At 39.4% G+C, this 13,122-nt stretch overlaps 1 protein-coding gene across 3 annotated transcripts in view; it reads left to right on the top strand.

Moving 5' to 3' along the window:
* PRKAR2B (protein kinase cAMP-dependent type II regulatory subunit beta) overlaps positions 1-13,122 on the top strand; it is an 81,483-nt gene that overhangs the window by 8,040 nt on the left and 60,321 nt on the right. Inside the window, exon 2 of one of the 3 annotated variants that reach the window (XM_080582367.1) lies at positions 9,243-9,293. The exons of the other annotated variants lie outside the window; for them this stretch is intronic. Coding sequence (XP_080438493.1) covers positions 9,243-9,293 — 51 coding nt within the window. The remainder of the gene's footprint in view (positions 1-9,242; positions 9,294-13,122) is intronic. 3 annotated transcript variants of the gene reach the window in all.

Genomic DNA, 13,122 nt, shown 5'->3' on the forward strand with positions numbered 1-13,122 from the left:
TTTTGTTCTATGGATCAATTTTCAGTCATAGTACTAAATGAGGTGTTGTTAAGCTAAATTGTTTGTCCTCGACTATCCTTTGTTTTCTCTTTTTTTTCTGCTTTGCTAATTGACTGGTGTCAATTACATTTCTCTTTGAAGAAAGGCTTCATACTTGTCAATTCTATTTTTTACTAAAAAAAAAAAAATCTAAGAGCTCTATTCCAAGTTTTTTGTGCATTTTATGGTAAACATAGAAGACGTATTCAGACAGAATTTCTATTTGCAGTCACTGGGGAGTGTAATATATTAATCCAGATATAGATTGATATAGCAAGTAGGCTAGAAGTGCAGTTTTTGAGCTACATCAAAGATATGATGTTGATGAAATGTCTGCTGTTAATCAGATGTCCAGTTCAGCATTTTAAATGATACCATGTCACACAAGGAAGTGTGAGATCTGAAATGAAAGGGGATGTAGCCAGGCAAAGGTGTCTGAAGTGTATGGGAGGTAAAATGCAGGTTGAGGGCACAATGGAGTGCACTGAACAACAGCCATGTGAGAGTTTCCCATCCTTCCCATAAGAGGCATCCTATTAGCATCGCTGCTCGGAAAAGTGATTTACAGACCACAGGTAAAATGAGGAAATGATAATGAATGAAACTATACAAAGCTCCAAATTTAAATTTAGCCAGCCTTGCCTTATTGTAACGCTCTGGATGGTGGAAGGTAGTGTGGTAAAAACACCCTTTAACAACATAAAGTGTTTTCACTTTTGTTTGCCTCTTAAATGTCTCTGCTTAATGATATTAATATTAAAAAAAAAAATCAGAGCAAGAATTTGAAGCTGAGAGCTTGAGAAGGTGAAAGCTAATAATGAGAACAGCTTTCTTACCCATACTGTTCCCCTTATTCGACTAAAATGTTTTTTTTTCAAAGATGGGCTAAAAGGGTCAATTAGTAAATATTATGAAGACATTTTTTTTAATGGAGGGACTAGAAAATTGCTGCATAAAATAGATTCTGAAAGGAAATTAAGTAACATGATCTTTCCTGCTCAGAGTTGTTCCAGAGACCATCGTGCTTTTATAGAGATCTTTTTAACGGCATCGACCCTTTCTGAATCCCTGTGATTCAGCTGTAAAACGTGTTTTTATAAATATTGGTAGTCTTTTCATAGTATAATTTTTAACATGACATGTCTGCTGTAATACATACCAGACAGGAAGAAAAGAAATCCATGCCTAACACTGGAGACAAAACATTCCTTGCAAAGCCTCAGTATAGGCTATAAATAAAAGATGTACAGAATCTTCACTATCAGGATGGCTACAAGCTGGAAGCCAGTGTAAACACTCAGACCTGCGAGCCTGACAGCGCAGGCTGCAAAGCGTAGTGGTTTTTTTTTCCCATTCTGATTTTAATGATGGATTTGTAATGCTAGTGCAAAACATAAAATCAATTGCAGCGAGTTACCAGGCATTTGTAACTGTTGCAGCGTATGGATTATCTGGAACTCAAGCTGTCCATGAGAGCATCGTGGTGGCCTCTTTTTGATAACCGCACAAATCAGTCTATGTTGTCAATGCAGTCATCTTGTCCTTCTGGTTCCCATTACTTGAACCACTGACCCTGTTCCCTTTTAGATCCTCTCAGTGCAGCTGTAACACTTCTTTCCATTGAAGCTTAAGGAACTCCAGTGGTTGTGCCAGTAATCGCCTTTGGTAGAAATTGTTGACCTATGTCACAACTCCTTGAAATAGGTGTCGGTCAAGAAATTTTTGCCTTGTAAGGTTCTGCAAATGAATGTCTAGAATCTAGTGAGCCCATTAAAACAGCATTCCTAGATTAACAACAGTGAAGAACTACAAGGACCAAAACATTGTCTAATTCAGAGCTGGGATTGTACAGATATTTCTTGTTCTCTTCCAAAACAATTTTTGTGAAACTCATCACATTTACAGTCAAAAAAAAAAAAAGTGTACTATAGACATATATTAATTTTCTTAAGGCTTTGAACATGTTTTCTACTGTTCTAGTAAAACCATTTTTTGGTCATGAATAGGTATTTAAAAATGTAGGTTTTCAATAATAGACTCCTATAATTAGAGGGACAGATTTTTATTTTGTTTTATTTCCCTGTTCTGCCTCATTTCTATTGAAATCGAGGAATTAGAATCCAGATACCGTTACAGACCTGCTTCTTCATGCGTCTCTAGTACTAGAGATAAAATTGTCGTATTCTTTTTTTTTTTTCCTTTCTTCTTTTTTTCTTCTCTCTTCTTAATGCGTAGTGTTTTCTCTTTTCAGCCATTTCGTTCAATACCTTTGAGTAATGCTCAGGCATCTTTCTCTAAAAGCTGTCATTTAGCTGATGATCTGTCTGTCTCTATTGGTTTTTAATAGGTACTCAAAACATAAGAAACACCGATCTAGCCTTCACCACTACATTATTTAAGCATTTGGGAGGGAATTTAAATATAGAGATAAGTCTTTCTTCCTTCCTGTTGTTGCTTCAACCTACAGGAAATATTATTTAATGGCTAACGTATGCATAAAAAACTGTTCGGAAAGTAGATAGATGGTTATTTATTCTCAGATACTACAAGCTTTAATTCTTGGGGGAAAATCTGCAGTATTTATCTGCACGTCTCCCTTGCTAACCTGTCAGTTTTGTCCTTCTACTGGAATGTAGCTGCTGCTGGCAGGTGAGGTGTGAGTAGACATTCATTTCCATTATCCACCTTCCAAAAAGAAGTACTTTTCTCTTCTGGTTTTGCTTTCTTAGAACACTTACAAAATGGAGCCGCTCTTTTAAGTGGGCCCCAGTTCGCTGTTTGTCTATGCATTGTCATATGCACGTGGCCTGTCTGTCATTATTTCAAGTTACAGTCTCAAAAAATTAAAAATCAAAGGAAAGCAATTATCAGGCTTTCTCTAACTCTGTTGTTCAAGTCATTGCGTTCTGCACATTTGTAGACTTTATGGTGCTTACAGTGACTGGGAAGTCCTGGGACCTGGGGAAGTCTCAATCAGAACAGTTTGAGCTTTTGAGACAGAGGGCTGTTTTCCATCCATACAGCTAGTAGTAGTTTGTCTTCTCTGACTGCGTATTAGGGGAGTTTTGGTACTGTGTGACAGCCTCTAGAGGGAAGTTCCGTAACGTGAACTTCTGTAAATACAACTAGAAAGGCCAACTTCCATATTAATGCCAAAATTGGATGCCATTGATCCATTTCCACCACAGAAAGGGTTTTTCTAGGGAAGTTATACAGAGCGTAAGAATAAAGCAGTGGGTTGCAACCTACTTCCTCCATCTCAGCTTCATTTTTTGTTTAAGGAACCTTCTCGAGCACTAGATGGGCAGAGAGGGGAAAAGAAACAAACTGTAGGAAGAGACAGGGAAATGCAGTAACAGACTAAAATACAGTAACACTTCTGCTTGTCACATTTTGTTGCTGTTACGAGTGTGTCAAGTATTGTGTTTTCCTTCTTTTGCTTTTTGTAACATGGGAAATGAAGAAGATTGCTTGACCGGCTTTTTAAACCGAAACTCAGACAGTGGCTAACATCAGATTTCCTTGCTTTGAGGTAAAGGCTGATTTGCAGTTTTCCTTGGCAGCTATGGAGGATAAATCACAAAAATGTGCACGATCACACTTCTCAGCCCAAAGGAGGCAGGGTGAGCTTTACACTTCTCACACGACACTCGCTGTCGTTACAGGTGACACCAGACAGGGGAAGACGACCCAGGAGTAAGTGAGGCCTGGGTTCCCCTGTGCCTTCTGAGATGCGTTTTACTTCTGAGGAGGGAATTATCATGTGTGGCTGTGCTAGAAATTGGTAGATTACAATCCCATGTCTTGACTTCAGCGTTAATTGCAAACTCCTCTTAAACGGGATTTTTTTTGAAACTTTGATGTTTCGTTTGCTGAAGGTGATGCACAGTTGCTTGGGAAGGACTAAAGAATCTGACTACACAGCACTGAACATCTGAAGTGGCATGTAACTCTTGTTTCTTTAAATCAGTCACTGTGTAAAGCTGTACCGGCCAGTATGGTGCTGGGATATGTTCAGTTCAGTTGTGCGGGGGAAACTAGGAAAGTGTTTCATGGCTCGAAAGAGCCAGCTGGCGTATTACATGGAGCGTGCATCATACACTTGCAATGTTTAGGTTTATTCAGGAAGCACATTACTAAAGGTAAATTACAGCGTGCAGGCAGGGACAGCACCTTAGTGCCTGATGCAGAGCCGTCCAGTCCCGCCGTTTGGAGTTGCCTTGTACTGCTGAGCTGGCTGGCAGGCCAAACGAGGCAGAGCGGTACTGAATTTGGGACTTTTCCTTCGTGGTGAATAGTGGTTTGGTGTCAGCTGTTAATATTTACCAATTTGTAAGAACTTCTTTTCTTTGGGTCTTTCCTCGTTGTAAAATTCAATTGAAATTGTTCAGCTAGTTCAGAAGATAACGGGAACAAGCAGATGGATGATATCACCGTACAAACTTTTCCTTGAACTAAAAAAAAAAAAAAAGCTAAAGAAATGAAGCAGGAAGCAGTTTTCTCAAAATGAGGTAGTTATTACTAACCCTGATTAATGGCAGCAGATTATGCAGTAGCCCTTATTTGTTGTTCCTATTTATCAGTTGGTCTGTCATTTGCAAAATGAAATGACATTTGCTTGTTCCCAGTGTTTCAATGGTTTGTGCTGAAACTAATTTAAACTTGACATGCCAGTTTTAGCAAAAAGGCAGTCTTTCTTCCTAAATATCCAGAATAGAAACACAATTGCTGTTACACTTCAGAGCGCTTACATATTACTGTAACCTGCACTGGGAAGGTAAGATGAGTCTGGTTATTGCTGAGTAAAAGTATTTCTTTGTGATTTTGTTTTGTTTTGCTTTAAATTGGAAGAGATACAAAGGTCAGAATATAAACACAAGCACTGTTTTGAAAATGTAAAGGCAGAGCCAAGAAGATTTACGCATTCATTCCGGAAACTCTACTTTATATTTACTTCTGGCTAGGAACTGACATTGTTTAACTTGTGTTCTGCGTTCCAGCACAAAATAGTTTATAGAGCCGTAGAATTACCCTTTTTTTTTTTTTTTTTTTGGATGAAGGGGTGAATTTAGCTTTAGTCTCAGTGTTTGTTATGGATTACGTTTGAGGTAATAAAGATTTTCTGTTTAAAACTAACCTAGGTTTTCTTACACAAGTTGCGTATTATAGATTCTTCTTCTCTGAGTGTAGTTTATGTTTGACATCGGTTTCTGTGTTTATGCAGTGAGGAATTGAATGCATACAACTGATTGCGCTTCAGGGAGTGGAAAGAAGGTTGAAGTTTTGTAGTCTGTAAAAAGTCATGCAAATTCCAGTGAGGCTGTGAGATGAAACTCACTGGTGGAGATAAAGCTGTCGCTTTTTATGAATTTACTGAAAGGAAACATGTTTAATCATAGTTTCCAGTTCAAAAATACTGGTTTTGGTGATCAGTAGTTTTGATTTTTAAAATAATATATATGCCATGCTGTTTTCTAGTGGTCAACTACATATTTTATGATACGTCCAAGTAACCTCTTGTCTTAATATCAAAATGATAATTTGGCTCTGTAACTGTGAAACAAATGGAAGAGACGTGTTAATCAGAATTATTGGCATGTCTGTAAAATTAGGTGCCTTTCCTGTATAATACTGCTAGGCATTTTAACTTTGTAATACAGGAACACCTGCAGGGCCTATGAAACTGCATGCTTTAGAAAATGCATATATGTCTATTTTTACAGGCCAGCTTGATGAAGCTCTTATGGTCTGTCAAGTTAGTTATACATTCATTTAAAAATGTGTTTATATGACACAATATAGTAGCTGAGGGCAACTTTTCCCATATTCTGCTGGTCTTAAGAGATGTTTCAAAAATGTGCAACAGAATTTTATTTAAATATTCTGTGGGTCTGGATGAAATCCACAAGACAAAGGAATTTGGACTGAAGGCTAAGGTTTGGTCTCTTCTAATTTCATCACTTGATAATCATCCTGTGAGGAGGAAGAATGAGCCAGCAATTAAAAATCTTTGAGACAAATTGGGTTAAATCTCCATGTGTGTCACAGACTTGCTGTGTGCCTCTGAGTAGCTTGCGCTGTGTGCCCGAGCACATGCTGTAACTCCGTAAAGTGGAATATTTGCCATCCCCTTCTTTCAGGGACCTTGATACATTCATGGAGAGTTGCAAGGGGCTTGTGTAGCATCACTTCACTGCAGTACTTCAAAGAACTAATATCAGGAGGCCAGGGCCTGGCTGATGCTAGAATTAACTTTATTTTTTTTTTTCCTCATGCATCACTTTTTCTGCTCATCATTTTTCTGGAAATGTATAGGAATACCTGAATAATCAGCAAAACTGTTGCAAACAGATGAAACCTGTATGACGTAAAGATACCAGACTTCTTCACATAAAGAGCTATTTCATTCTTTACCTTTCTTAAAGTCTGGTTTTATTTTTTTTTCTCTCCCCAAAACAACTTCCAAGTGGGCAAGCTGAAAACTTAGGACTTCTTAAAAAAACTCAAGTATTAAAAAATACCCCCCAAAGCCACATGTTTAGACTACGAAGGTTGCCTATAAAAGCCGTATCAAAACTGCTTCAGTATATTTTATCACTGTCTTTACATAAGATTACATCTAGGCCAGCTTGCCATTTTCCAGATCCTATCATAGGAAAGTGCCGGTAAGGTTGTTAAAAACCATAGTGTTGCGGAGGGCGCATTCCCCAATGAACAGAACTCTTGCCGAGCCAGCAGCTGCCCCAAAGGGATGTGCTGCTGTGGGGTTGGAAGGGGCTGGAGGTGGCCTTGGGTAGCTGCTGCCCCAGCAGCCAGCTCTTCCCGGCTGGAGCAGACCACCCCAAGCATAACCTCATGGAGGAAATGCAGGGCTATTTACACCCAGATTATAAAGAGTGAATAAATTTGTCCCGTGTTTGGTTTTTGGTTTTTGAGTTGTCTTTGTTTTAAACATGTTTTTTTTAAATCCACTAATAGAATGAATTATTTTTTCCTTCCAAAATCATTTTAAAAAGAAAAAGTAGCAGCAGTATTCCTCATGGTCACTTCTAGTAACCCAATGTGAGTACTTGGAACATAGGATAAACATTACTTTTAATTAAGCTTACAAAGTTGAGTATCCTTTAATTTCAGAAGCTTTTTGAAGAAGTCCGTATTTTCTAAAAAGTTGTTGAGAAAACAAGGAAGAAATATTAGAAAGTTACAAGTAATTTGCAGAAATTGATTTTTTTTTTTTCTGTTGAGTGTATAATGTAAAACGTACTTATTCCAGTAAGTGGAAACAAAAACTCTAGCCTTTCTTCTTTGTGGGTACTTGATTACTGAGATCACTAAGTCTGAGTCAGGCTTCTTACCTGCTTTTTAGCATGCCTGCTTGGATTCAAGAGATGAGCTTTCAGTGCCTGCCCTGGGTAGCATAGCCGGGGGAATAGGGCACGTTTTCGCAAGTGTGGGTTGCCAGTCTGACGTGTAACCGGTCAAGCAAACTCATCTCTTAGTTTTTGTCTCTCCCTTTCCAATGCAGAGTCCTGACCTTTTGTGTTTGCAGACTGTAAACATTTCTTCAAAGGCAGTGGAGGCTGGGGGCGGACACGAGGCAGGACAAGTAGCACTTCACCAGACACAGTTTCTGTCACGTCCCCAAAGTGGAGTCATTTGACTCTTCAACGATTTGTGCCGGAGCAAGGCTCCAGACTGCCAGCTGTACCTCTTGGTCCGCCTTCATTCTGTGTATTTCCCTGGTTAATATCTGAATCTCAGCCCAAGTAGGTAGTTGTAAATAGACAACATGAAGTGTGTGTTGACTTTTTGGATGGGTCTGGAGGGACGGGATCTTTGCTGTATGACCACATACATTGGTTTCAATTGGGTTTAGCAGTATTTCAGGCAGCGGTATTGTTATCAATTGTAATTTTGGTATCGACTCCAAACTGGGAGCACCGTAGGTTATTTTTTGAAAAGCCCTCTGGTGGCAGACCATGATGTGGTGCCAAGAGCTATTTCATTGCCTGATGACTAATCGGCCCGTGGCTGGTTGGAGGGTGTTGTTATCAAGAGTCATGGAAAGTTGGCCCCACGCAGGAATCTCACAGATAGTTACAGAAGGAAGTCAGGACAACATTCTCAAGCTTTGCTAGCCAGGAGCAGAGCGAAATGGGAGTGAAAGTGACTGTGATGCCGAAGTTTACTTCCAGCAGATGCAACTTTTCAAATGCTGCCCAAACTGTTGAGCAAAATGGAGCGGTACTGAAAAATCCATTTCTGGTCATCACTAGAAATTTCCAAATGTGATCCCAAGGCAATGCAGCCATAAAACATGGGATTTAAAGTTTTCAGTCATCTCACAGAATGCTTTTACTGGTACTGCAGCATAAAAAGAAAGCAAATGGTGGTAGAGATTTTTGTGCTTTGAACAGCCCTCTGCTGGAAGGTGTTGTTCGGCTGCTACCGAATAGTCCGCATAGAAAGTGCTGAAGTAAACTGGTATCTGAAGCTTCCTTTGGGCCCATCTCACCTCTTTTGCATGAGTCTGTTGGTTTGGGACAGACAAGGTGTATCCTATTAACCTGTCCGTAAGGTCTGTTCACACTGTGGGCTCTCTTTGACCTCTCATTCTCTAGAGAAATGAGTTTCAGAGGCTCCATAATCAAGGCTCAGGTACTGACTCAGGGTAAGGGGTAGCTTGAGAACAAAGACTGGATCTATAAAGGGCCTCAAGTGACAATGTTTGGTATCATTGTGCATAAATCTACCTTCAGGACACAAAAATCTCCACACCGAATTAGGCAACTGAGCTGTGTGCTCTGGGCTGTAATCCTGGGGTACTCTGGGGATGTTCTGAATCGTTCCCATGGAGGAGAAAAACAGTTCGCAGGCCGTGGAAAAAGAACTTAAAAAAAGATGCATTATACTCTTATCTAAGCAAAGTTATTTGCTGCTGTTTGTGTCTGGGCACCGTGACGGTAACGTGCAGTGCATGGGTCTGTGTTTGGTTGTGGCCATACAAATGCTGGCCCAGCTGCAGCCATGCTGGGAACGCAAGACGAGCTGTGCCTGGCTGCGTGCGCTGCTGGGAGCTGCAGCGGGTTCTGCATGCCTGTGCTTGGGAGAAGGGGGATAGCTGTTCGGGGAGAATTTCAGCATCAGGACAGTGGTGATGGAGATGAGATCTGCCTTACATTTGCCCTTTATTTTTTCAACAGCTCGCTGGCATGAGCCAAAGAATACAAGGATGAGTGCTGCCCCGGTCACCTGTAAGTGGTTATCCCTAGTTTCCACTATTATTTACCCACTCAGTTCAGGGGAAATAATGGCCAGCAATGCAGTTTGGGAAGTGCTATTTGTAAGAGCCTCAGTCCATATACTTCTGGCTAATGAAAACCCACTAGATAATGGGCTCTGCTTACATAAAGTTCTGCAGCTCTTTTGGCATTGCTACCAGGATGATGTCTCTGCATGGTTATGCATCAATAGAAAGGACGATGATTTGTGTTATTTGAGCTCATTGTTGATTCATTTTTGCCATTGCCTGCAGTCCTCCTGCTGGTTTGCAGGTTTCATGATGTCTTCAGCAGCACCTGAATTGCTGGTGCAATGTCGACAGGCCAGCATGCAGTGTGTTTGTGGTTAGGTGTGCAGAGTCACTTAGATATTCACCATCACTTTGGTGACCTTCTTTAACCCCTTCCTTGACTCATAAAGACGTCTGTGGTCAATGTGAACCACGCCTGAGGTCTCTTTAGTTTGTGCTTCATCAGTAGTCCTGTGGATAGTGGCTTTGACCATCTGAAAAGGACGTAGGTGGCTCTTATTAATGAAGCTGAGTCTGAGTTACACCTTCTCCCTGGATTCATGTTTGCATGCTGTCCTGCATGTTTGCAAGAGTAAAGGAGTGCAGATATCATCACATGGGTACGTAAAGTCTGTGCTGAAATGAGGACAGGGTAAGTGCTTTGGTTCATGCTCTGAAAACTAACAAAATTGAATGTTAATTCTGACCAGCTGTGAATGGGTATCGTGAATGCAAGAGAAACTCCCTTTAAATAAGTAATGTTCTTAAATAAACAAACTTTAAAATACGCATGAAATCCAAAATCTTAAATTTTGCTAGGAAACGAATATGCAAGCAATGCAGGTTGCAGATCATACATATTCATATACTTTTTCATCAAGGTACTTTGGTAGTACTAGTCTTAGCAAGCAGTCAGAGACTCTGTATAAAACTTCAGAAAGTTTTAATGGTGTTTGCCCATGTAGGATTTGTTGTAATAACCCAGTGGCAAAGTGACAAAAACATGAATAATAGTAGGAGAGCCTGAGTCTTAAAAAGTTTGAGATTTTGGTTTAAACATAGGTAGTATAAATGTGTATGGAGAGAAATCACTGATGTTCACAGTCGTTAAACTATATAAAAGAGATGAGATAATTATAAACTCCACACAAAGGTGTACTCCCTCAGAGAAGAATCCTGACAGCCATGACATCTTCTTCAACCCACGACCATCAACGAGGTTGCAACTGGATTCCTTTGTAATAAATATAACTTGCAGGTATTGTCAAGAGATTTAAAAAAAAAAAAAAAAAAAAGGTGGGCCAAATTTTTGTAAAAATGAAGGCCTAAAGCACAATTGTGTAATAGTTAAGGGATGCTCTTAGATACTCAAGAATTAACAAGAATGGGTCACTTGTAAAAATTTTGGGCTATGCAGTTCGATAAAAACATTGATTCAAAGAGAGGTGCAAGTTTTTCTTTGTCTCTTGCAGTGTTGATCCTGAAGCCTGGTGACATATAAATGTCAATTTGTTAGCTTTACCGAGGAGCAGAGCTATCCAACTGTTTTGGGGATTGCTGGTGGAGCTTTGGCAGGATGACCAGTTTTTCTCCCATCCTGATTGGAAACTTGCATACATTAGTAAATACGCTTCAGGCAGCAAAATTAGAAAGCAGAAAAGAACATGAAATTGGATCTGAACGCCTACACTACAGTGTTAGAAAGCAAATAACCATAATATTCTTAAAATAGCTTATGAAATTTCAAGTGGAAAGAAGCCATTTACAGATGGTAAGAAGATAAAAGCATTACTGACATTTTGTATCAGATGGGCTTTAGTGGCAATTGTAAACTATGTTATGGCTATGGCAGAATATTTCTTGAAGGTTATGATAAATTGCTTAGGCAGCAAAGGAGGGGTGTTGCCACAAGTTGTGTGGGGTATGGTGATAAAAGAAAAGAAAATAATCCTGCAGAGTCTGTTCGGCAGAAATAGGGAGTTTGGTAAATTCTACAAAAGCAGAGGGTGGAAGAAAAAAAGGGGTCTATGGATGGTGTTCAAGCTAAAGCAGCACTCTGCGTCTTAGACTCTGTAAGAAGACTGAACTCCCTTATACATTTATTCCATTGGTATTTTTAGGTTTAATTTCACACTTTTTTTCTTCTTTCTAAATATATCATCTCTGGTGGGCATACATTTTCTCATATACACATCATTAGTTTTTGTCATATATACTGAGTAACGTGGGATCGAGGGCAGCAAGTACGCCCAGCCAGAGCTTCCTCGCAGGTTCAAGTTTTCAGCCTGAGTCTGGGCAATTTCTGGTGCAAATTAACTTGTTGCATCCTTTGGCATAACTAAGGATTAAAAATATTGCTGTGAATATTGCTTTAGTTATTTATTCTGTCCTATCTAGATGACCGATTAGTTTTAATGTGGTAATGACTAAGTGTACTGGTCACAAGCAATAACGAGGATGAATTTGTAAGGGAAGATGTGCTGTGCGTTGCATGCAGCTCTGGGTAACAGGATGTGTATTTCAGATAAGGAGATTTCAATACAGCAATATATGCACTTACACTTTTATGTCCTAGCATAGGACATTAATCTGAAATATACTTTTTTTAAGAAAAAGCCCAAATCTCAAAAGAGGTGGTTGTTTGGGAAGAGTAACTGTTCTTTCCAAGCAGAATTTCATCCCCATTAGTGGGCTGTGACAGCCCCTTTCACGATATCATGTTGTTGGTCTAACACATCAGACAGGCATTTCATCTTTTTATTTTCAGTATTAGTAATTACGTACAGCATCAAATATTCATAACAGCTGAAATCTCTTAACTGATAAAGCAGGAGAGATTTCTTTGCCTCTCGCTCAAAGTTTGTGTTATGACAGGCTAAATAACTAGCCAGCTCGTGGTGTAGCAAATGCTGTATGTACGTGTCAAAATGTGGCCATGAGAGTGAGCTGCTCGGTAGTAGCATTTTAAAAACAAATATATTTAAAATGAACACTAATTATAACCTGGGAATAATGGAAAAAACACTAAAACGATATATTAGAGTCTCTGTTTATTACATGTGTTCAGGGGCCATTCAAAATGTTGCTGCATTCCTGATGCCACAGTGATCCATTTAAATGATATACAGAATGAGTTTTTATGTTCAGCAGTGCAAAAACTGATGTATTTATCTACACATTTAATTCATGTTCTTGTGCGGTGACATCTCAATAATCCATTGAATCAATTTTCAAAAATTTTATTGAGTTTTTTTGACGTGAGTCCTCAAGTCAGGCTTGAGGGTTGTGAAGAAGTAATTTGTGGGTTGATACTAAGTAGTGGCTAGGGAGAGGTGAGGTAGGAGAGTTTGCTGTTTGGTTTTGGTTTGAAGAAGCAACTTGTGTATTGCTTGGGAGACGTGTATGTGGACTGAGGCATGGAAAGAAGAGCAACTTTCTTCCATGATGTTATGTTCGCCTTCCCTTCCCTATTTGTAATAATAATAATAATAAAAAATGCCTAGATGCTTCATCTCAGTTTCTTTTGAGGGTTATCCTGACCACAGAATCCTGTGCAACCCTTGGAAATGCATGGCATTGGGTTTGAACAGGGGCAATCTTATCGTACTAGCACTTAATTCTGGAAATATGAGCTCCAGAGATATATCACAAGTAGCATAAGGCAAATTATTCAATATAGTTTTCAGCTTATTTTGACTATAAAATTTTCCCCAATTTCTTGAGAAGCTATTGTGCAATGAAATAGAATTCATTTTCCAGACTGAAAAATGGCAAGAGGCTAAGTCATCTGT

This window comes from Anser brachyrhynchus, assembly GCF_964034855.1.
Source record: "Anser brachyrhynchus genome assembly, chromosome: 1".
Classification (NCBI taxonomy): Eukaryota; Metazoa; Chordata; class Aves; order Anseriformes; family Anatidae; genus Anser; species Anser brachyrhynchus.